The sequence below is a fragment of the Neopelma chrysocephalum genome, unplaced genomic scaffold, assembly GCF_003984885.1.
Source record: "Neopelma chrysocephalum unplaced genomic scaffold, ASM398488v2 Primary Assembly neopelma1_71, whole genome shotgun sequence".
Lineage (NCBI taxonomy): Eukaryota > Metazoa > Chordata > Aves > Passeriformes > Pipridae > Neopelma > Neopelma chrysocephalum.
The window spans coordinates 457,684-479,314 of NW_020897731.1; the positions used below are offsets into that span (position 1 = coordinate 457,684).

The 21,631-nt window shown below is 42.0% G+C and overlaps 1 protein-coding gene across 1 annotated transcript in view; it reads left to right on the forward strand.

Annotated features, from left to right (window-relative positions):
* Window positions 1–11,032: 11,032 nt before the first annotated feature.
* The window catches only part of MSANTD1 (Myb/SANT DNA binding domain containing 1), a 44,797-nt gene continuing 34,198 nt past the window's right edge, over window positions 11,033–21,631 (forward strand). Inside the window, exon 1 of the mRNA XM_027686727.1 lies at window positions 11,033–11,067. Coding sequence (XP_027542528.1) covers window positions 11,052–11,067 — 16 coding nt within the window. The 5' untranslated portion in view covers window positions 11,033–11,051. The remainder of the gene's footprint in view (window positions 11,068–21,631) is intronic.

Consider the following 21,631-nt stretch of genomic DNA (forward strand, 5'->3'; position numbering starts at 1 on the left):
TGTTGCTTAAGCTCATTCCTTCTCCTCCTGCCTTCTTTCCTCTGCCCTGGCTCCTAGCGTAAATATTTCACCTGGCAACTGCTTTAAAATAAAAGTTGTATGTCATCAATAGGTTGGTATGTGACTAAGTAACAGAGGGTAAGACTGAGTGATCTGAAGTGCCTGGAGTTCATGAATTTATTGGGGGTCCTGAAGAAGTGAATTTTAAGGAGGGGACTGAACAAATCTCCAGTTTTTTAATACTTAATGTAACAATCTAAGAATATTGTTGAGGTGTTCATCAGTATCAAAATCAAATGCTTTCACAAATGGAATTTCGATCTGTACTTTTGCTGCTTTACTTTACTACTTCTGTGGTTCTGTCTGCGTTCACTGAAGCAACATGTTTATATACTGCAGTTACTTAAATGTGAGTGTGTGGATAATACCTGTTTCCATTGCAGTGTGATCTGATTATACTAAAAAATGTGAGAAACATGATCTGGCACCTGGGAAACATGCAGGCAGCACTAACAGTAACAGAACTGCTGCTTCTGAAAACATTATCTGGGACCCAGTTACATTATCAATGGTAAAGCAGAGACTTGTATTATGCTGACAGGTTAGTTTTCCAACTCTACCACAGGCCTACTGTGGGGTTTGAGAGTATCCCTGTGTGGGAAAGATACAGCAAACCTGGTCTGATTCGAGTTGAGTTGTCTCAGATGACAGGATTAAGCCAACCTATTTGTCTTGGATCCATAAAAATCCAAACTGCATGTTATACCTTTGAAAATAATGATGAATTTGGTGATGATGGAGTGTTGTAAGAAATCATGTTGAGTTACTGTGTTACACTTGAGAAGATTGCTGCACCATCTGTACTGGTGAAAATATGAGGGACTCAATTTGTTGCAGTAAAACTTACAGTGCTTAAACTTCTCCTGCATTTTTGCTGATGGGTTAAATATCGTCAAAGTGGTTATTAATTATTAACTTCTTTGTGAGATCTGGCTCTCCTTTGTCTGTGCTGCTTTTGTTCTGAGTTAGACTGAATTAACTCTAGATGAAACATAAATGCCAGTCCCAAACTAACAATGATCAAACTGCATTGTTCTGTGTAGCTTAATTACAACGACAAAAATGCGGAACAGGAGATGAAATTTATTGTTTCATGTGTACTCAGTCATATGTTTTACTGGCTATAAAATCTCATGTAGGCAGGATAACTGTGGAAGCATATATGAGTAGCTATGAGTAGCATAAACAAGAATTTAGCTCTAAATTACATATTTTGAAGAGAGTTTCAAAGGCTGTTGTAAGATGGGCATTCATTCAAAAGGAAAGAGTTGACATTTTAGCAGGACCCAGAAAGAGGTAGTGATGAGAGTTGTCTGACATATGCTTTTTTTCTTGTGCTTTTCTGCTCTAAAGATCCAGGATGTGATGCAGGAAGGAAATATTGGATTTGTGCAGCAGCCTGGTGTGTACCATATATGAGTAAAGAACCTTTTGTCTGCTGATGGCCAGTTATGGAAAGGGAAGAGTATCCATGTTTAAAAAAAAAACAAACCAACTTTTCACAACCACAAGCAGTTGGATGGTTCATTGCCATCTTTTGCATATCATCACTTTTTCTCTGTGCCACCATCATCTGATATCAAGGTCCAGGCAGTTTGTGGACCCTGAAGATGTTATCTTTGCCCTTGAGACCGAACAGCTGTGGTGCACCCAAGGACAGAGAGACACCTATGACACTTTTAAGGACATTTCAGGACAGAGCCTGGTTAACAGTTCCTGAGAAAGGGGCCGAGAGCTGAAGAGAGGGTGGGGAATGACTTCATGTGGCGTGTCTGCAAGGTACAGCCCAGGGACAAAGCGGTGGCAGGAAACATCGTCTTCTCATTCTTCACCTTCAGTGGCTGTGTCCACTTCACCACAATATGCCTGAAAATGTTAAAAGGCTCCTGTTGTTAAAGATTTAAGAGCATTTTTTTTAGGCTGCTTCCAGTTTTTGTGCTTTCTTTTGCTCCATGGGTGTTTATAGAGCAGCAGCAAAGAAAGGAAATGCATTTTTAGTGAGCTGTGATGGCAAGATGAGGGAAGCTTGCAGAACTTGAAACTGCTTCTTGGTAGTGTTTTTTACCCTTAAAATTAGACTTTGAGTGTTCCTTTATATTTGATTATAAAAAGAATAAATACTTTATTTGTTCTTTGAACTACAATTTTCCCTGTAAATTACTACTCCAGAGTCAGCCAGAACTGTTATTCTTCTTTATATACTGGTGCCTTTCATCTAGTTGAGGAAACCAAATGTGCTTTTTTTTTCCTCTCCTGACAATCAAAAAACCTAAAAGTTTTTCTGCTTTTTCTAGTTCCAGTTGCACCTCCTCATACTGCTGCATTTTTCTCTAGTGACAGTCTGATGTTTTGTATTTTCATAGGTAATATTCTTGCCTTATTTGGTTTCTTGATCACATTGCAGAAAGTTACTTCTCTGAAAAGATGTTACTTTTAAGTTATACAGTTGTGATGTACCAGTTTTCACATGCAACATTAAGGTTTAACAGACACTGGTTCTTTTTGGTTTCGTAAACCGACCTCTTGACATAATGATTTAAAAAAGAAAGAAGCTTGACTGGAGATTGGTTGTAAAAACTTGGTATGGCACAGCTTATTCTGAAATTTTTAAATGTTGAGTAATGCCTGGCAGTCCTGCTGTCAGGGAAATCATTAGGAAAAGGGTTTTGAGAGAATGAAGATAGCTCCTGACCAAAATGCTTTTTGTGTAAGGGATACTTTCTTATTTCCATGGTATGATTTGGTCTCTTCCAATCCTTGAGCTTTTCTGTCTTAGTCAACAGTTTATGTCTAAAGGATTTTATTGGTGTAATAGAACATTTATGCAACTTTGTCCTGCAAGATTAAGCATGATTGACTGTCAGTCATTTACGTCTAGGCTTTCTGAGTCAGCTCAGCAGCTTCAGATAAGTTATCAGTAGTATCACTTGTGTGTTACTTTTTCTGCCACATCCTCACCAGTGCTGGTTGCGTTCAGTTGTTCTTCCCCAAGATGTTAAACTTTGGGGTGGATGAGTGAGGCAGGTTTCAGTGTTCTTCCAACACCAGAAGCAGCACTGACAGCTTTGGAAATAGGATGAGTTGTTCTACCCCCACTCTGGGCAGAACATCCTGCTAGGCTGGGCACAGTATTAACCCCTGGGTTATTCTCTGAGTGACTGCAATCCACTTTGTTCCATGGGTCACAACCCTTGCAGTTTACCAGTTTCCAATGCACCTCATCACTGTCCACTTACTTAGGCCCCACTTGCTCAGTTTGTCTGTGAGGCTGTTGTGGGAGAATTGCACAACTAATCAACATGTAGCTGTTCCTACTAGCATACTTCTCTGTAGATGTAAAAGGTTTTTTTATCCCTGTTTTAGCTTACTTTCTTGAGAAACAAAAATTTTAAACTGCTGTGAGAGGCTGGTTCTAGAAGGGGATGTTTTGTGGTGTATCTAGATCTGCCATTTTTATCATGGGAAAAGAACAGTGCAAGGCAACAGCATTAGTGAAAGGGAATTTAAAGAACTATTTTTTCAGTAGAATATTCTGGTATAAGACTTTCTCTGGAACTTGCATAAAGGAAAATACATTAAATGTTTATGACTACCCCCAAGTTGCATGCCTAAGTTGAAAGTTTTGCTGTTTGTCTCAAACCAAAAGGTATCAAGGATCCAGAAGGCAGCTTTCATGGGTGAGCTGACTTAGTGCTCCTGGACAATGCAAGGAGACACCTTTTTCCTCTAGTCTTCCATCATATGAGAACTTTGGATCTCTAAAAAACTTCCAGAAAGCAATTGTAGTGCAAATCTAGGTATGTTAAAATGAATAAAAAGGACTATTATCGTGAGCCTTCAAATACGTTTTTATGTCAGCTCTGAACAAAGGGATGTTTGAATGATTTTGCAGTCATCCCTTCTCCACCAAATTTGGTGCTGTTGGACATGAGTGTTGGTTTTCATTTTCCTTTCAAAAACATGATTTTATTATGCTTTTAGTACCTTACAAGGATGTTGAAACCAGTGTTTTTTCATAGTAACTTTAAATGAAACCCAGCACCCAACAGAGTGCCAGCAGGGCCCCTCAGTGGAGCTGTGGGCTCTACGTCCCGCTGCTCCCCAAGGCGCCCACCAGCCCCATGGAATTCCCATCCCATGAGAAGTTCTGCTCCACACTGGGACTTATGTGAGCCGGAGCAGCTGCTACCTTTGAGGCATGGGGAGGGAGAGCCTGTTGGGGGCTATTGGTGGCAGATTAAAACCTGAATTCACAGTCGGGTGCTGAAGTGGTCTCTTCCCGAGGTAAAGGCTTTTGTAGCTTTTTCCAGTTAACTTTGAGCACTCCTGCCTTTCTGCTCACACAGTTTAGCTTTGACTTTCTTCTCCTTATCTGTCACTAGAGAGTAATTGTCCCTTTCATAAGGACCTTGCTTTAACCTTGAACAGCAGTTCCTGTGGCACCTGATGTGCGTTATGAACTATATATACTGATGAAAGAGCGAGGTACAGTCCTAATGTTTTCCTTGATGTTTTCTTTTTAAATCTGTTTCAAGGAGCCCTTTCAGATGGGACATGAAAGCTTTCCCACTTGTAAAAGTCCTTATGAAATATTTTTATTTTGAAAACAGACATATTTAGAATTGTAGGGAAAAAACATAGTCTTAGCAGGCTGAAGCTGCAATATCCAAGCTGTTTCCCGTTGCTGTTATCTGTCCTTTCATCTGGGTCTAAACATGAAATGTACATTTCATTATTAAATGCATACAGAGCCTTTCATTCTGGGGAATACTCATGCACATACTTCAGTGCAGATTTTTGCAATGTGTGGTATTTTACAGGCAAAAGGTTTATGACAATACTTATGCCAGGGAGTGCTGCAACAGGATTATATGCTGGAGAGGGAGAACTCTCAGGATATGGTTGAGGAAACTCATAGAAGGGTTCAGATTGGAAGAGACCACAGTGGGTCATTTTGTCCAACTTCTCTGCTCAAGCATGGACAGCTTGTTGTCCTCCTGGACCCTCAGGTCCTTCTCTGCAGAGCTGCTCTCCAGCAGGTCAGCCCCCAGCCTGTGCTGGTGTCCAGGGTTATTCTTCCCCTGGTGCAGGACCCTGCATTTGCCTTTGCTGAATTTCAGACAGTTCTCTGCCCATCTCTCCAGCCTGCCAAGGTCCCTCTGAAGGGCTGCACAGCACTCTGGGGTATTGGCTGCTCCTCCCAGCTTTGTGTTCCAAACTTGCTGAGGAAGCATCTGCCCCTTCATCCAAGTCATTGATGAATAAGCTAAACGATACTGGGCCCAGTATTGAACCCTGGAGGACACCACTAATGACAGGCATCCAAACAGACCCTGTGCCACTGATCACGTCTCTCTGGGATCTGCTATTCATTCAGTTCTCAATCCACCTCACTGTCCACTCATCCAGCCCACACTTCCTGAGCTTGCCTATGAGGATGTTGCGAGACACGGTATTGAAAGTCTTGCTGAAGTTGAGATAGACAATATCCACTGTCTCCCCTCATCCATCCAGGTAGTTGTTTCATTGTAGAAGGTAGTCAGGTTGGTCAAGCATGACTTACCTTTAGTGAATCCATGCTGACTACTCCTGATCCACCTTCTTGTTGTCTGTGTGGATAGAGATGGCCTCCACTCAAAGGAATAAAACCGGGTTGTTGTTCTGGAACAGGTGTCTTCTTGTGCTTGCACCTAGTGGCAAATGTGAGCTGGCTGTGACAAGTGGATACAACCAGAAATTCAGAATTGCTTTGTGAATGAAGGGCACAATGAAGGCTTCTAGGCTTTCTGCCTCAGCTGGGCTTGTAGGAAAAGAAACGGGTGCAGAAACTGAGCTTTATTCATCTCACAGGAGGAAAGCTACAGAACTGCCAGGCATGCAGAAAAAGGAAATGTAAAAAAAAAGTGTAGATGTGTTGTTAAGGGCAATGAGCAATGCACATTCTCTAGCAGGATTAGGATAGGAACAGGAACAGACTTGCCAAGCTAAGGGAAAATCCTATTTTGAAAAATGAAGGGAAAAAAACCCTGTAATGAGGTTTGATAGGAAAAGTAATGACAAGTGTTACCAAGAATCAGGAAAAACAGCAGTTAAATGCCAAGCTGTGCAAGATGGCTGATGTTCACAAATCTTCAAAGATGAACTCAGCATTAATGGGAATAAAAACTTGAGCAACAATGCTGGAGAGTGCTTGAACTTATTAGCTCACTGTTGTCAGTGATCCTTGCTGCTGGTGTTTGAACAAACATAACCTGAGCCAAGTGATCACTGCAAGTGCTGCCCTTCTTGTAGGATCAAGCTCAGGAGAAGAAGTCCCAGTGAGGAGCAGAATGTTTTAGTTCTGCCCCAGTGCTGCACTAATGCAGTTGTTTGATGGGCCCTGGGAACAGTAAACTTTCTTCTGTTATAACGTGTAGATTCTCCTGTCCATCTCCCACAGCCTGCAGGACATATGTAAAACTTCTGGAAAAGAAGTATGCAAGCAAAGAAAATTTATGAGGTAGCTCAGAGCCATAATGAAAAGCGCTTTGAAAAGTGCTCCTAAGTTTGTGCAAAGGCAGGACGCAAAGATACCAAGAGGAGGAAGTAAAATGCAATGAGTAAAGTTAGTGGACAAGAGAAGTGCAGGGAGATGCAAAGCACTGTGCTGAGATACAAGTGGTGACTTGGAGAATGAGACTGTGCAGGTATGACCAGTGCAAAGCAGCAAAACCCATCAGTGAAGTGCAGAGCAGCACCGCGTGCTCAGGGAAAGCAGCACCGCGTGCTCAGGGAAAGCAGCACTGCTGCCATCAACAGTGAGACAGTGATGAACACGTGGAGATACAGAGACTTCCTCCATCTGATATGAGAGAAGAGAAACTTGCAGGAAGCCAAGCCAAGTGAAAATCAAATGACAGCGTGGTGATTGTGGTAAGGACAAAATAAATGGCATACAGGGTGTTTTGGAAATCCAGCATGCTGAGATTGCAGGTCATGCAGAAAATACAGGATTGCTTAATAAAAGTAGAAACCTACCCTCATTAAACTGTGGCCAAATTGTTTTAAAAAATATAGCAAACGAAACAGATCCAAATAATTCATAGAACAGTGAAAACAGGATCATGGATTCACTAGTTTCTTTAGTCACCTCCCACAGGATGCGATAGCTGTACTTGATTACCAAAAAATAAATGCAGAGAGAAAGAAGCAACCCAGGAAAACTGAGATACAGCCACTGCCTTCAGAGGGCAAAGAGGTGAAGGCAGCAACAGAGAATGGGGTTTTATGCAAGTTCTCCAGGGAACAGCAGGGCTTTCCCATGAAAAGCCTTCTTGACCTGAGGCCAAAGGCTTCAACACAAAGAAGAGACTTCTGCTCCTGATACTACCTTTTTTTCTCTTTTCTCCCCTGAAGAAAAAGAGGACTGATGAGTGATCTAAGATTAAAGGTGCAGTGTTGCAATTTTGGGGCATTATGTCAGTTGTGAGAGATCAGACTGCGAATTAGGGTGAAAAAAAAAGTAAATTGAGAGGCATTACTAAAAACCCCATTATTAGAAAACCCAGCCATAATCTTTGATAAACCCACGAATATTTGCCAAGCAAAGGCAATTCCCCAGTGCATAGGAAAGCTTAAGAGACAGCAGGCAGTGCTCTGAGCATGATAAAAAATTAAAACCATTACAAGAGAGAGACCTGGGGTTGTATGTCCTGCAGAGCTAAAACGCTACTCCCTGGGGATCTGCAATGCAAGCCAAGCAGCAGTCTAGTTCTGAGGGAGAAAAAGAGGTAAAAGCTGCAACAGATTGTGTCATTTTGCTGCAGGTGTACAGCGTGGGCCAGGAGAGGAGGGCTGGCATGGAGGGCTCCTTGGCTGGGGGAGCTGATGCTGCTGCAGCGGGAGATCATCAGCCTGAAAGGAAAATTGGGCTCGTGTGGAGCTGGATGCTTTGCAAGCCAGTGTGAAGTTTGCAATACTGAAAGGGATTCACAGTCAGGAGAAGGTAAATAGATGAAATTCAGGTTTAGAGCTGCACATTTATCCCTGCAGAGGGAAGATGGGAACAAGCACACATAATAAATGGGGAAAGTTACTGTTTGTAGCTTATGCTTGCTAGGATGTCAAAAGATTATGTCCTCCTGAATCCAGGGGAGAAAAATTGATTGCTGTGTTTGGGATGTCTGAGGAGCAAGGAGATTGCTCAGCAAGTATTCAGAGAACTCAGTTTTTAGCTATAATTTCCCCAGAGGCTGAAAAATCTGGTGAGAAGACTCCCTGCTCTGGGAATTGCAGTGCTCAGAGCTGAGTGAGCATGTCCTGAGCACAGTGGAGCAAGTACGGCACTTCAATCTGTGGTCTGAGCCAAAAGAATTTCTGATAATATGTATCTTTCTCTAAAAATGCTTCACTACCATTGGATTATCACTATAGGCACCCCTATATATACGTACATATATATATACACACACACACACACACAACCATATATATGCCTATATATACATTGGCTAAAATGCCATGCCAATATATGCATGTGAACCAGTGATAGTTTTAGCCCAACATCTTTGATTTTTTTTTTGTTCCCCCAAAATAAACACAGTACAATGAAGTGTCAGCACAACATGTTAAAGGTGCTCACCAAAATACCTGTCTGGGAGACAGGTGGGATAGAGAAACTGGCATGCTGGGCTATGTTGGGAATTGCTTCTCTGGTTTAACTTGTGCTGTGGCCAGCTGCAGAGCTCTGCTGTCCAAGGACATCTGCTGGGCATGAGGTGTTAGTCCTGATAAGGAGCTTGAGAAACTGAAGATGAGTTTGAGAAAAGTGCAGAAACCAAAGGCAATCTGGTGAAAGCCGAGTTTTTCAGGGACCTTTTGTCTCATAAAAACGTGACCCTTGTGTTCCGTGATAGATGGACTATGTTTGATGAGCCAATATGCAGTGGTGGATAAAATGGCTTGAGTTGCCCTCAGGAGGGATGAAGGCATCCTTAGCAGCATGGGTGGGTGCCTTCTGATCCTGGCTTTAGGGCTGTGGCTGGCTTTGGGATCAGGGTACATTTGGTAGGTTTGCCCAGTTGCAACCCTGAAAGGACAGGCACACACAGGACTGTGACACTGCTATTGGTGAAGGCACTATTGCTGTTGCAAAGCAAGCTAAGCATCAATATGCTTAAGCAGAGAAAAATGCTTGAGCATGGCCTGCTGAGAAAAGGATCAGCCTTAGCTAAACTGACCTTTTAATGGTCAGTTTACAGGTACATACTTTTTATTGTCAGCTCAGGCACTGGAATTACTGTCCAGCACTGCTTGAAGATAGCATATCCTATGGATGATGCTGTGTCCGATACCAGCATCCCAGCCTTCCACTCCAGGCACGGGGATGGTCACAGAGGGAGTATAGACACAGATGTGTCTATGGCCAAATCCAACCTCTGCCCACCTGTTCCCATGGCTGTACCTGCTTGCTGTCAGCAATATAAACCCTGCACACACCTGGAGCCTTGTCCCAGTTTGTTTCTGCAGCTCTGGGAAGGTTGCTTCTGCAAAGTCTTTGAAATGGGAAAAATCTACCAAAAGCGCTAAGCGATGAGGGGTGGAGGGAACATGCCCCGAGAAGGAGAGGACAACAGCTGCCTTTCACTGCTGTGCTGTGCTGGCTGGATTGTGTGTAGGACCTGCACCAGGTGGAGAGCAGTTTGTTTGGACTGTCTAGAGGTACCACTATCTATACCCTTAGTTCCCCATTAGTAAATCTTCCCTGAAGCATTAAATACGAGTTACTTGCATTTAAATCTCTTCTGTTACTTTTATTTATCCTGGTTTGAGTTGCCAAGCAGCTTATTACATTTTGTCCTAAACCCAGAGCAGCTGTGCAAGTTTCTGAGTGAGGGGATCCCCAGCCCATGCTTCCAGCCCCCTGAGAGATCACAGGCACCAGCTGTAGGTGAGTTTGGATTTTGTGAAATGTCTTTGTCAAACCCACCATCATGTCCTGCTCACCAGTGGACTGGTGTCTGCTGAGCCTGGGCATGTGGCTTGTGGCTGGGACGATCTCCAGTGAGCTGCAGGATGGTCAAGCCCAGAGCTACATCACTTTGGTGTTGGGGGAGTTTTGCCTCTAGCTTCAGTCAGCATTTACAAGTCCTGTTAAACCTGAATAACCACAATCCAGGACTCTTGCTTCAGAAACTCTAGTGAAGTAAATTTGTCTCTGCAAAATACTGCTTATGCACCAGGATTTTTTTTTCTTTTAAGAAATAGATGGAATTATGGATTATAGTTGCCAGCGTTGGTGTCTACTCTTCATTTTTTTGTACTTTCATATGCTTTCCACTGCAGTTACTGAAAAGCTTGTGTGAAGGGGGTATTTACACCTATTCATTCCCAGGATTCTGGCAGGGAGGTTTCAGTGCACAAAGTTCCCCACCCCCTCGCATGCCGTCAGCCAGTGACTGCCAGGTCACATCTGCATTAAAAGTCACATTTGTTTTAAGTTAAACTTTGAAATCTTTAGTTAAGCTAAAGTTAAACTTTGAAATCTGTTTAATTACACTGGTGTAAACCCGTTTGTGGATGCTCCTCTGTGCTTTAATTGAAATCTCCATTGCATTGGTTTTTCTTTTGGAAAGCTGAATCTGTTTAAGAGCATCCACATGGATTTGCAATTGGTTTCAATAAATAGAATTAAAACCACATTTTGCTTAAGTTGCTGCAAGTTTTAATGCAAACAGGGCCTTGGTGAAATTCTAAATCCCCCTAATTCTTCTGGAGCATTTCTCTCCCCTGTGACACTGAATGTTTTCATGTGTTTTCATGTGCGCTGCAAACCACTGTGCAGGTTCTCCAGTATCCAACCTTTTCCTGAAACAAGCAACCTACTTTGAGTTTAGCAGCCTCTCCCCTGCCCCTGACTGGCTCTTGCGCTTCCAATCAGGCACAGAGGAAACATTTAAACAGGCAGCCCCTCTGCTTTGCCTCCCTGGCTCTGCTCAGAGCAGGAATCAGCCATGCAACTCAGCCCAGGTAAGGCCACACTTCACATCCCCGTTGCGGCCATCGTACATTTAAAAGGCTTTTCCCCTCGAAGTGCTCCGATTTACTCTTTGCCCCCTCACCGCACAAAGAGGGGGAGAGAGTAAACCCCTCCCGTGCCCCGGGAAGGCAAAGTCGTGGTGAGAGCAATTGCACACAGCTGTGGCTTTGCCCTGGTACAGCTGACACCAGCAGCTTTCCCGGCCGAGAGCTGAGGGTTGGAATGGGAGAGGCTGGGGGTGGGATAGGAAAGCTGTCAGGGGCTGTTGGATCAGCCCAGGCCCGTGTCCCACTTCTGCACAAGACTGGTGAGGATATTTTGGGCGTGTGGCAGTCCCCCACTCATCCTCTGGTGCAACTGGATGCTGTTTTCACCAGGCAGTGGGTAATGCAGCATCAGGGTTGCCACCGATGAACTGATCCATTGCAGAAAATCCAGGCGGGCATGCACCTCCTAAAAACCTCCTCTCTGCCTTTTTCAGAGGCTGTTAGATTACCCTGATGCTTGAGTGTAATCTTCTGGCTGTTCTCTGTGCCCATGAATTACTCAACATGGCATGCTGGATCCTTAGCTGCAGGACAGTTTTTCCAGTTGTTTGTTTTGAAAGCTCTTAAGAGCAATATACTATCAGCTGAGGTTTCTAATTAACTCTGAATAGCTAGTCTGCTGCCACTCAAGTATAATTCTCATTAGCATCTCAGCTAACAAGCTTCAGTGTTTGCCCTCCTAATTAGCTTCTAGTTAGAAGTCTTTCCCTATCCTAAGATGTGCTGTTGTTAATTGCAGTTCCAATTGCTTTTACAGCAAACTCCTGAGAGACTGCTAAAGCTCTGGTTTATATAGCCTGATAGAGATCAATATCTGGGATACTTACAACTGCAGGTTCTTTTATTCTCCTGTAAGTGTGTGTCTTTATGACATCTTTATGCAGACAGGAGGGGGGACAGAGCTGCAGCTTTTAAAATGAATGAGGAAATACTTTGCCTTTTAAACAGGTGGTAGAACTCGAAATGAGTATGCTTAAAGCAAAGTACAACTTTCACAGCTAATGCTGCATAAACGGCTCTCCAGTTTTTTTCCATGCAGTTGTCCATACAATGGCTAGTTTCTCATGCCCACAGGTTTCTAAGGGTTTACGAGTGCCCCACAAAGTGCCCTATTGCTGCTGACTTTAAAATCACGGATAGAGAGTGTGTCAGGTTGGCTATTCCTTCTGGGCTGCTGAGCTCAGGATGGTATTTCTGTGGAATGCTCTTAGCACGGTTTAATGTGTGCCTGCGAGCTGGATTAACCCCTTAGTCCCCGCGGCTTGGGAGTACTTATAGCACATGGATGTCAGTGGGCTCACACAGCTGAGCCTGTGCAGACCAGGTGAATTGGACTGAGGGGAGCAGGGTTTGGGGGTGGAAGGGCTCCCACTAAAGCAGCACGGAGCATCCAGAGGAGAAAGGTGAGTCTTACGAGTGTCACAAAGTACCTGAAGTTGTCAGGTGCTTGTCCCATGGAAGTAAAACCATTCTGCACACTTTCAAATCACACATTTAGTTCTCAAAGAGGGGATATCTCAGCTTATGAAGCTTTACTAGCGGACTTTTCACTGCAGACATGCCCAGAGCCCTCCTGTTATCACTTCCTAAACTGAAACCCACTTTTTGCTGAGGGTTCTGAAATGGGTTTAATGCGTCAGATCCTGGGCATCCTGCTGCTCTGGGTAGAGTAAGAAAAAGGCTGCACTGAAACCAAGTACTGAATTTTATTGTAGGATGCCTGGATCTTTCTGCCTTGGTAACTTCTCACTTCTCGTTTTCTAGACTGAGGGGTAAAGTCTTGATGATGCCAAGACAAACAAAGTTAGAAGATAAAGATGAATCATTTTATTTTTCTTGGGGAAATGACTATAATCCTGTGATGCTTTATCATGCTGCAGCTGAAGGCTCTGGTTCTAGAGGACCCTTGCACCCAAGCAGAGTTCCCCTAAAGCAACGTATTGGTGTAAGGATGTGCCCCATCAATCCAATTGCAGTATCAGGCTTTTAGAAAGAGAGAAATTCTGGTAATGAATACACTTCTGGGTCATAACCCATTAAAAATTGAATTTAAATATGGCCTACTCACACTAATAGCAATAGATTTAATTAGTCAGAGATCTTTCAAATCTGCTTTAGAAATATGTGTAAGAGCTTAGATGGACCTAAGGTAACCGGGCAAGTTCAAAAGGTGGGAGTATGTTTACAAAATGTTGCATATATGTCCAGTACTGTTCATGTCAGGTCTAATATTCTGGTCACAAATTATTAATTATCATTTTTTTAGCTGTAAAATATTTATAATTTAGAATACAGTCCGTGATGAGAAGCTGATTTTCTTGATTTGATTGCCTATATCTAATTAATGTGTTGGAAAATGGGAGTAATGATGGGTGAGCAAATCTCAGTGTTTGAATCTATTTTAGTTACATATCAAACCAGCATATTTAAATGAACTGCTTAACCTCTTCTATCTACAAAACTGGGTTCCAAATCACAAATATGTCATTTACTCTGCTGTACTTTAGTTCCAGATGGCAGCATAAAGTGAAGCACATGATATGATAAAACTTTTTTAGAAGCTTTAAAGTAAAACTTGAGTTCAGGTTTAGGGAAAGAAAAAAAAATATTTCCAATGAAGGATCTGGAGAGAAAGTATTAAATACAGCTTTAGACAAGGGACTGATCAAAGGTAGCGGAAAGAAAAATTCAGAACAAAGAGTTCTATTGGTAAAGCAGAGATGCTACCAACATGTTAGTGTGAGCCATCAGACAGGAATTTGCATGTCCAGCAATGCAAAGCAGGTGTTAACTGTTTTATCTATTTGTGATAATAAAGTAGTTCCTTCTTCGCATAATGTTCACTTTGTGAAGACTTAAGTGCTGGTAGTGTCTGGGGGGGAAACCACCAAAGACCACCAGAGCTTGGGCTGTAACAACTACTGCCCTTGCAAATTGTTGAACAGATGAAGAGTGTCTCATGATCTCTGTCTTCTTTACCATGGTCTGCCCTAAGTATTTTTCTCATCAAACCAGTTTTTGCAGTGCTGGCTTATTGCCAAATTTGTCACATAAAGTATTTTTCTTGATGTGATTATAAGCTAAATTGGTGTCATGATCTTTTTTCTTAAGGCAAGCAATAAATTAAATTGTGGGATAGAAAAACGGTGCTAAAGTACCATTTATGCTGACAGTGTAGAAAGAATAATCTTGAAACAACTCTTAAACATACTGATTGAGTGGGTTCCTCTACCTCAGTCAGGTAGAATCTTGACTCCATTTGGTTCAGTAAATGTTTGTGAGTTTTTCTGAGTCTGAAAATGGAGAGGATCTTATAACCCTAATTCTTTCTTCTAACAAGGCTATGATCCAGGCCATTTCTTACAGCAGAACAGCCTTTCTGCATAGATCGTTAGAGAGGGCATCCTCTTAATTATTTATACTACACATACCAGGTGTGCTGATTATGAAATTTCCCTTGAGGCTTCAGAAGGAAATGAAATCCTAATAAATGCATGAGATAGTGGAACAATGCTAGAATCTCCTGGATGAAAATCAGTCATCCGTGTCAGTGATCCTCCTTACAGTGGTTTTTAGAAAACATTACAGAAGCTAATCTTCTTAGACTTGTCATCCAAACTATCCTGGAGGTGTGAAGAAACTGCCCTTCCAGGGAACTTCAGTGCTTTTGTAGGAAACAAAGAAAAATAAGGCTAGAGGAATACATTTCTTATCTCGGGGAGGCATGGAGGTGGCAGTGTTGGTATTGATGTTTACTGTGTTTGCAATTAGTATTACAAACAAAAAAAAAATTAGAAACATGGTCATGAAACCCTCTGGAAAATTCTCTGTATCAAAATGCTGGCTGGGTAAATCTGAGAACTCTGTTTTAGAAATATGGGATATATGGACTGCTCTTGTCTTGGCAAATGGAGCAATTTCGTTCAGAGGAGAGTCTGGTGTTTGTTTGAAATGCTTGCGATCCAGAGAGTGTGCAGTGAAGTACAAGGGAAGAAAGGGCCTTTCCCTGCAGAAGTAAATGGAGAAATACCAAAGACACTGAACATATGCCCAGAAAAGGAAAAAGATCTTGATGTGAGAGACAACAGGGAAAGCAACACAGAGATGTGAAACAACATAATATTGTTCTATGATTCTATGATTTAATGTAACAATGGAAAGATAACACTGTTTTTAAGCCAGAGCGATGTGCAATGACCATGACAAACTCAGTTCTCTTGTCACTGCACAAACAAAAAAATCTCTTAAGAGGTAGAATAGATAAATATATGAATGATTCTATGAATTTTGTTGTTCAAAGTAACAGATAAAAGAGTAACATACTTGCAGAGAACATGCAGCCGGTGAGAAAACTATCATATGAGCACAAGGAAGTGTGTATCTCTTTTATCAAAAGGATTGAGGAGGAAGGACTCTGAAAAGCTGGTGTTGTTCAGAAGAAGAGCAGAATGATGTTAGAAGTAAAAAGACATCTTTCAGAAAGTGGAGGTGATGTCTGAACAGAATAAATAGAAAAGAGCATACAGGCAAGTTAAATAAGGCAAGGTAAACAAGGCAGGTAAAATCAATTCTGAGGGGCAACTTGCTGAACTCTCAGAAACAATGACAAAACCACTTCAAACACATGAAGGGTAGGAAGCCTTTCTATCAGCAGCTTGATAGGCAATTGCAGTGTAATAAGAACACTCAAAGTACACAGGGTTGTTACAGCAAGGCTAAATAAATCTTTGCTTTGCTGTTCATCATAAAGGATCTCAGGGAGCCCTCTCTTCTGGAGCATTTTGGTATCTGAAAGCATCTAAAAGTGTTTTAAACTGAAGTGTCAGCAGAACAGGTTTAGAACAATTGGATAAAATGCGTAATACTATTGATAAAAATAGGTGGTAGCCATGGTAGCCACCCAAGAGTCCCAAATGTAGAGTTCTTGAATTAATGTTTTCCTTTGATATGGATTAAATAATTGATGTGACAATTGAAGGTGGCAAATGTAATGGATGTTTAAAGGGCTGTGTACACTGGTAAATCGAGCCTTCCTTGCTCAAATTTATGGAAACTAAAATGAAGACTTGTAAATATGATATATTGGGTAAATGTCAAAATTAATTTTGTAGAAGGAAGCTGTCATAAATCTGTGTACTTTGAAGCCTAGTAGCTCTTGGGCAGAGATGATTCGGTTGATAAGGTATAGCTGGACTTCCAGGGTCCCTTACGAATAGTCAACAAACCCCCTAAATAGTGAAGAAATAAAAGGGAGTGTCTTCCTGTAGTTTTGAACTGGTTATGGTTCTAATTAGTTAAAGGTAATAAAACAGAGGCTAGGGATTGAGTCATCCTTTTTCCTATTGCAGGAAGTTACCAGGCTGTAAGAACCTCTGTTGGTATCTGTACTGTTAAACTACCTACTAATGCTTTAGGGGAAAAAAGAGAGTGGACAAATTTATCATAAGAAATTTTCAAGGTAGTTAAAACTAAAACTGACTGTGAATATTCTTCATTTTCTCACCTTATCTAGACATCTGCAAAGTAATGCATAAAGGGAAAAGAACCGTACCTATGCATGCACAGAGATGTAACCATTCAGGAAAATATCTTTGTGCCATTGTGAGTAACTCTTGGAAAATATCAGCTCAATCCTTAGTAGTGATCAAGAAGATAAATAGGATGAAAAAGACTTTAAAGAAAGCTTAAAATAAAAAAGAAGGTTTGAGGTTTGTGTGTAAATCCACAATGTGCCCAAGTGTGATAACTGTGTCTTGAATACTGTAGGAGTAGAAATAGTACACAGAAAAGCTGCAAGAATGCTCATAGGTACAGAAGGGTTTCTGTGCCAAGAGATTTAAACATAGGCTTGGAAAGGACCCCTGGGGTTGCCATGTCCAGACCTCCACTACTGCTGGCACCACAGCACACAGCTTTTTTCTCAAATGCTGACAGAGAATTCTCTGGTCTCTGGTTTGAACGGATTAAGCTTTTTCAGCTCTGCCTACATGTCAGTAGACAGCTGTCCTACTCTTGTTACACCACCTATTGTGTCTTCCTCCCCTTGTTCAGCAGTGTCATTCATCCTGAAAACTGAGCTAGATTCTAAAACTATTTTTTTCATTTATTTTTTGGGTCACATCTGAATTACCTGTCATATCCACCTGAAAAGCTGCCCAATTTTCCCTTCCCTGTCTCTTTTATGTTTGTGAAAATCCTTTTTCATATTTGTTTTGACATCAGGGAAGGGAAATTTTTGAGGGTTTTGGCATCTGTGGGACATATGGGGAGAGGTAAGCATGTAAAGTGTCTCATGTCTCTGCTGTTTCCCACAGTCCTCATTATAGGGAGGAAGGTACACAGCAATTTTTTGCTCGTACTGTTCAGAGAGATGAGATAATCATTGGGAGAGAGGAGTTCATTATTAAGTTCTGTTGCAGAGTAACTAGGCTGAAAAAAGTCCCTCATATAGCTATTAATTAAAGGGGCTCTTTGCTTTTCTTATATTAGTTTTCTTTACGGAATAACTTTATTTTAGAAACCATTCCATACCAAAGAGCCCCCTTTTTTCCATAGTAAGAGTCAAGTCTGTGCAACAATGACTCAGTCATAACAAGACTACTCCCTCATTATAGCTAGATACAATTTTAATTGAGGATGTCTATTTTAAATGGGCCAAAATCTTTTATATAATCTAAGAAGGGAAAAAAATAATTCTTTATTTACATTGCTTGATGCATTTTATTTGCTTGCTTTTAAAGTTCTTCAAATGCATCACAAAGCGGTGGTGGATGCCTTCAGTGATCCACTTAACAATTTTACATCTGTACTACTATAATACACACATCCCAGACACGGTTCTCTCATTGGAACTGGGAAGGCTCTGGCCAGTCTCTGACTGCGAGACTAGGAAAATGTCTGAAGAGAAGAGGTGAGGTACTGCCCTGGTCCATGGAAAAGACATTTGCAATTCTGGTGCTGCTTCTTGTTTGAAGCATGCAGGTTTATTAGCACCAGGCCCAGAAAAGGCATCCATTTGGATCAAATCCAATGACATTTGGAATTTGATGCATTTGTTTCAGAGGCTGGACCACTCTCCTGATGAACCTCTTTTTGTCTAGGGACATAGCTTAAATCTGACTAGAAGCTCTTTTTTAGCATTAATTGAGAGTTTCTGCTTCTTAGGGCTATTGAGCTCTGCACCAACATCCAGTCTCTAGCTTTATGTGGAGCATCTTTGGTGAGTGATCTAGACAAAACCGGAGGGGATATTTTTTTCAGATTTTGGCTGTATTTTGCAACCACAGAAGTGACTGTTTCATTGCTGAAGCTCTCACTGCTGAAGTGAATGTCTGTCTCACCAAGAATCTTTGCCCAAGAGATGGGGCTCAAGGGTTTGAAGATGTTGTAGGCTGGCATGAAGGCACAGACTAGTGAGTTTTGTAGAAGAGCTACACAGTACCATGAAGGTATGTAGGATTTTCTTATGTGATCTTTGCTTCCTTCATTTTTTTGGGAAAATCACAGTGGTGGGTCTGGGAAAACAACTGATGCCAAATTGAGGGGGGTTAAAGGTAGTAAAATAGATGATTCAGTGCAAGGGTGAAAAGGCTTGACTGAGATCTGGAAGAGAGGAAGGATACAGGACAATAAGAGCTTGCTTGCCACTGAATAAGGGTGTGTGTGTGGTAGTACCAGCTGTGGGTTTGGATGGCAGCCCATGCTGGAAGAGTGACACAGTTGGTCTCCTCCTGTGGGTGCAAAGTCATTGCTCATATGAGATTCGGAGGGAGGTGATGGTGTGTGCAGTAGGTTTTTCTGCAGTCTGGATTCTCTTTCTTTGTTGTACAGAACATACACTGGCAGTACAGCAACTAGTGTGGATATCAGGCATTCTCTGATCTGCACCCTGGTGTTCTGTGGGGGAAAAAAAGTAAGCCTGAGCTCAGATGTGCCCTAAGGGGTGTGGATCCATCCTGCGAAATGCAAGTGGCCAGTCATTCTCAAACAGGCAGAGGGTACAGCTCAATAAAGTTGAGCATATTTAGAGAGGCCACAAAAGCACAAACCTGACCCTGATTTAGGGCTGGTAAGACTGTGCTCTGTATTGGCATGTGGTATATTTTATTTTTGGATATTTAATTGAATAATGGGATAGTGCAAGCAGGATTGGCCAGCATTGCTCTCCATATACCAAAAGCAATATTAGACTTTGTAATACTCCCATACCATTGCAAAACCTGAAAAAAACAGCTGTAGCGAGTCAGCAGAGACACAACTGTGTGTTGTTTCTTCTGTAGCCATCAGGTGCTTGGCTGGAAGGATGACAAGCCATGTTTGTGTCCTTATGTTCAGACTTACCAAACTGCAGGATCTTCTCTTGTTTTTCCTTAGAATAAAAAAAAATAAAAAAGAAAAAGTACTCAAAGGAATTTAATCTCTGTGCAACTGTGTACTTGTTCCCAACAAAAGTCTCCCAAATGCTTTCTGATGCTCTAGATACAGGACATCAAATTCCAGCAGCAGGTGTGTTCAGAGCTGCGGGGGTCCAGTGAGGAGGTTGTGCTCCTTGGCAGAGATTTTTTAATTATCACCTTGTTAAAGTGAGTGGGAAATTCTGTCTAAAAAAATCATCAGCATGGAATGATGCAGAATTTTACCTCTCACTTTCTTATTCTGTGGGAGGAGGTTTCTAGGGGCATTTGCTGTTCATTTTTAATGCTGTTGAATAAACTAATGACAGTGTCACCAGGATAAGTCTGAATTTAAATCAAAATCATTTACCCAGCCTATTCATCTGTTCCTATTTAGGGGGATACATCCTCTGTTTTGTCAAAAAGTGCAACTTTTCTACCTCTTACCTCCTATTTTTATGGTTAAGTATGTTTCAGTGAGATTAAAATGTACTTATTTTCTCAAAAGACCTATTTGCAACTTCCAAAGAGTGCTACCTGCCCCTCTACTTCTTTCAAATGCATATTTAAAGAATTGGAAGAAACAACAGATTTGAAGAAAATGAGGCTCACAGTATTTAAAACACATGCGTAGACTTGCTCTTTAATTACAGACTTTTTCCTAACAATTAAATGTAGAGCTAACTGTTACTTTATTGAGTTGGGTTGTGATAAAAACACATTGGCTAACAGCTACTCTAAAAATTCCTTTAAGAAATGCCTTTAGTTAAATTTTTGCAGGTAAACTCTTTTAGGTCGAGGATGAAGAAGGTGCAGGAAGCTAACTAGGCACACAACTGTTAGTCAAACTATAGAAACTTTCTATACCCTTTTGGACTTCAGAGAGTTTTATGATCTGGAAAAGGAGTCAAGAAGCCCAGACTGTTTTTAACCTCAGCTTAAACAAACACTTAAAAATGCAAGGTAAAAGCACTTTGGTGGTGATAAAAGAGATTTTAGTTTGACATTTTAACCCTAAAGTAATGTTAGGACTTCAAATGCTGGGACCAGATGTACCTCTGCTGATTTCAAGAGGACTTGTTTGCAGGATCTGGTTCCCTCCCCAGTACTTGTCCTGGTATCTGCTCAGACTCCTGGAGACCCTTTTCCCACCCACATCCCCAGCCAGCTCTCACGCCACATCCCACGAGCAGCTCCCACACTTTGCAAGCTCCAAACCTGGCCAGGTGAGTCAAACCTGCCCCTGTTGCTGAGGTCTCAGCTCACAGCCTTGCTCTTGCTGCTTAAGATACAAATGATTGGTGTGGTGGTTTTCGTATAATAACTCAATGGTTTTAATACGCATCTCAGAAGTGGTCGAACTTGGGTTTGGGTCCTCCTTCTCCCAAGGGATATTCAAATCCACCTGTCCCTTCCCAGGCTGTAGGCAACCTCTCAGCCCATTTTATTGAAGTTGTGCCATGGTGCAGAGAAGGATTTGCAGAGCCGGAGAGGAGAAGCAAGTGGAAGCCTGATTGTGGCCTACCTAAAGAGAGGTGGGGAGCAGGTATCTGGCGGCATTCCCAAGGCTGCTTACTATGTAATTCGCATTAAAACATCTCTGGATAAAAATCAAAACCAGCCCTGGAGGCAGAGTCCAAACCCAGTGCTTCTATCCATAGGGAGAGGTTGCAACCACCTTGTCCTGGCAGCAGGTGCTATTTTGGTGCCACCCCAAACCACACCTTCTTCCTCCAGCCACGTCTTTAAATGAAAGTTGGAGCAGCTGCTCCCTCATACTGACACCAGAGCCACGTTGAGGAGTGTTAGCCGTGTTCACAACTTCCCAATCCCAAGTGGGCTTCCTGGGCATAAGCACTAGGAGGTTCAGCTTGGCCAAAATATTTGGATCTCAGCATGGAGGAAGACAAACGTGAGGTACCCAAATACCTTCTTTTGGTGAAAAAATGGGTTCCTGGAGACTGTCAGGTTGGAGGAGGGGAGAAGTCGTGGCTGATTTAGCTCTGTGTTTAGAGTTGGAAATTGTTTCCTGTTGTGATTCTCTTCAGGTATCCGTGTGGCTTTGAGGACCTCGCCCAAAGTGAATTGAGAGTGTGTTTCATTGTGAGATGTGA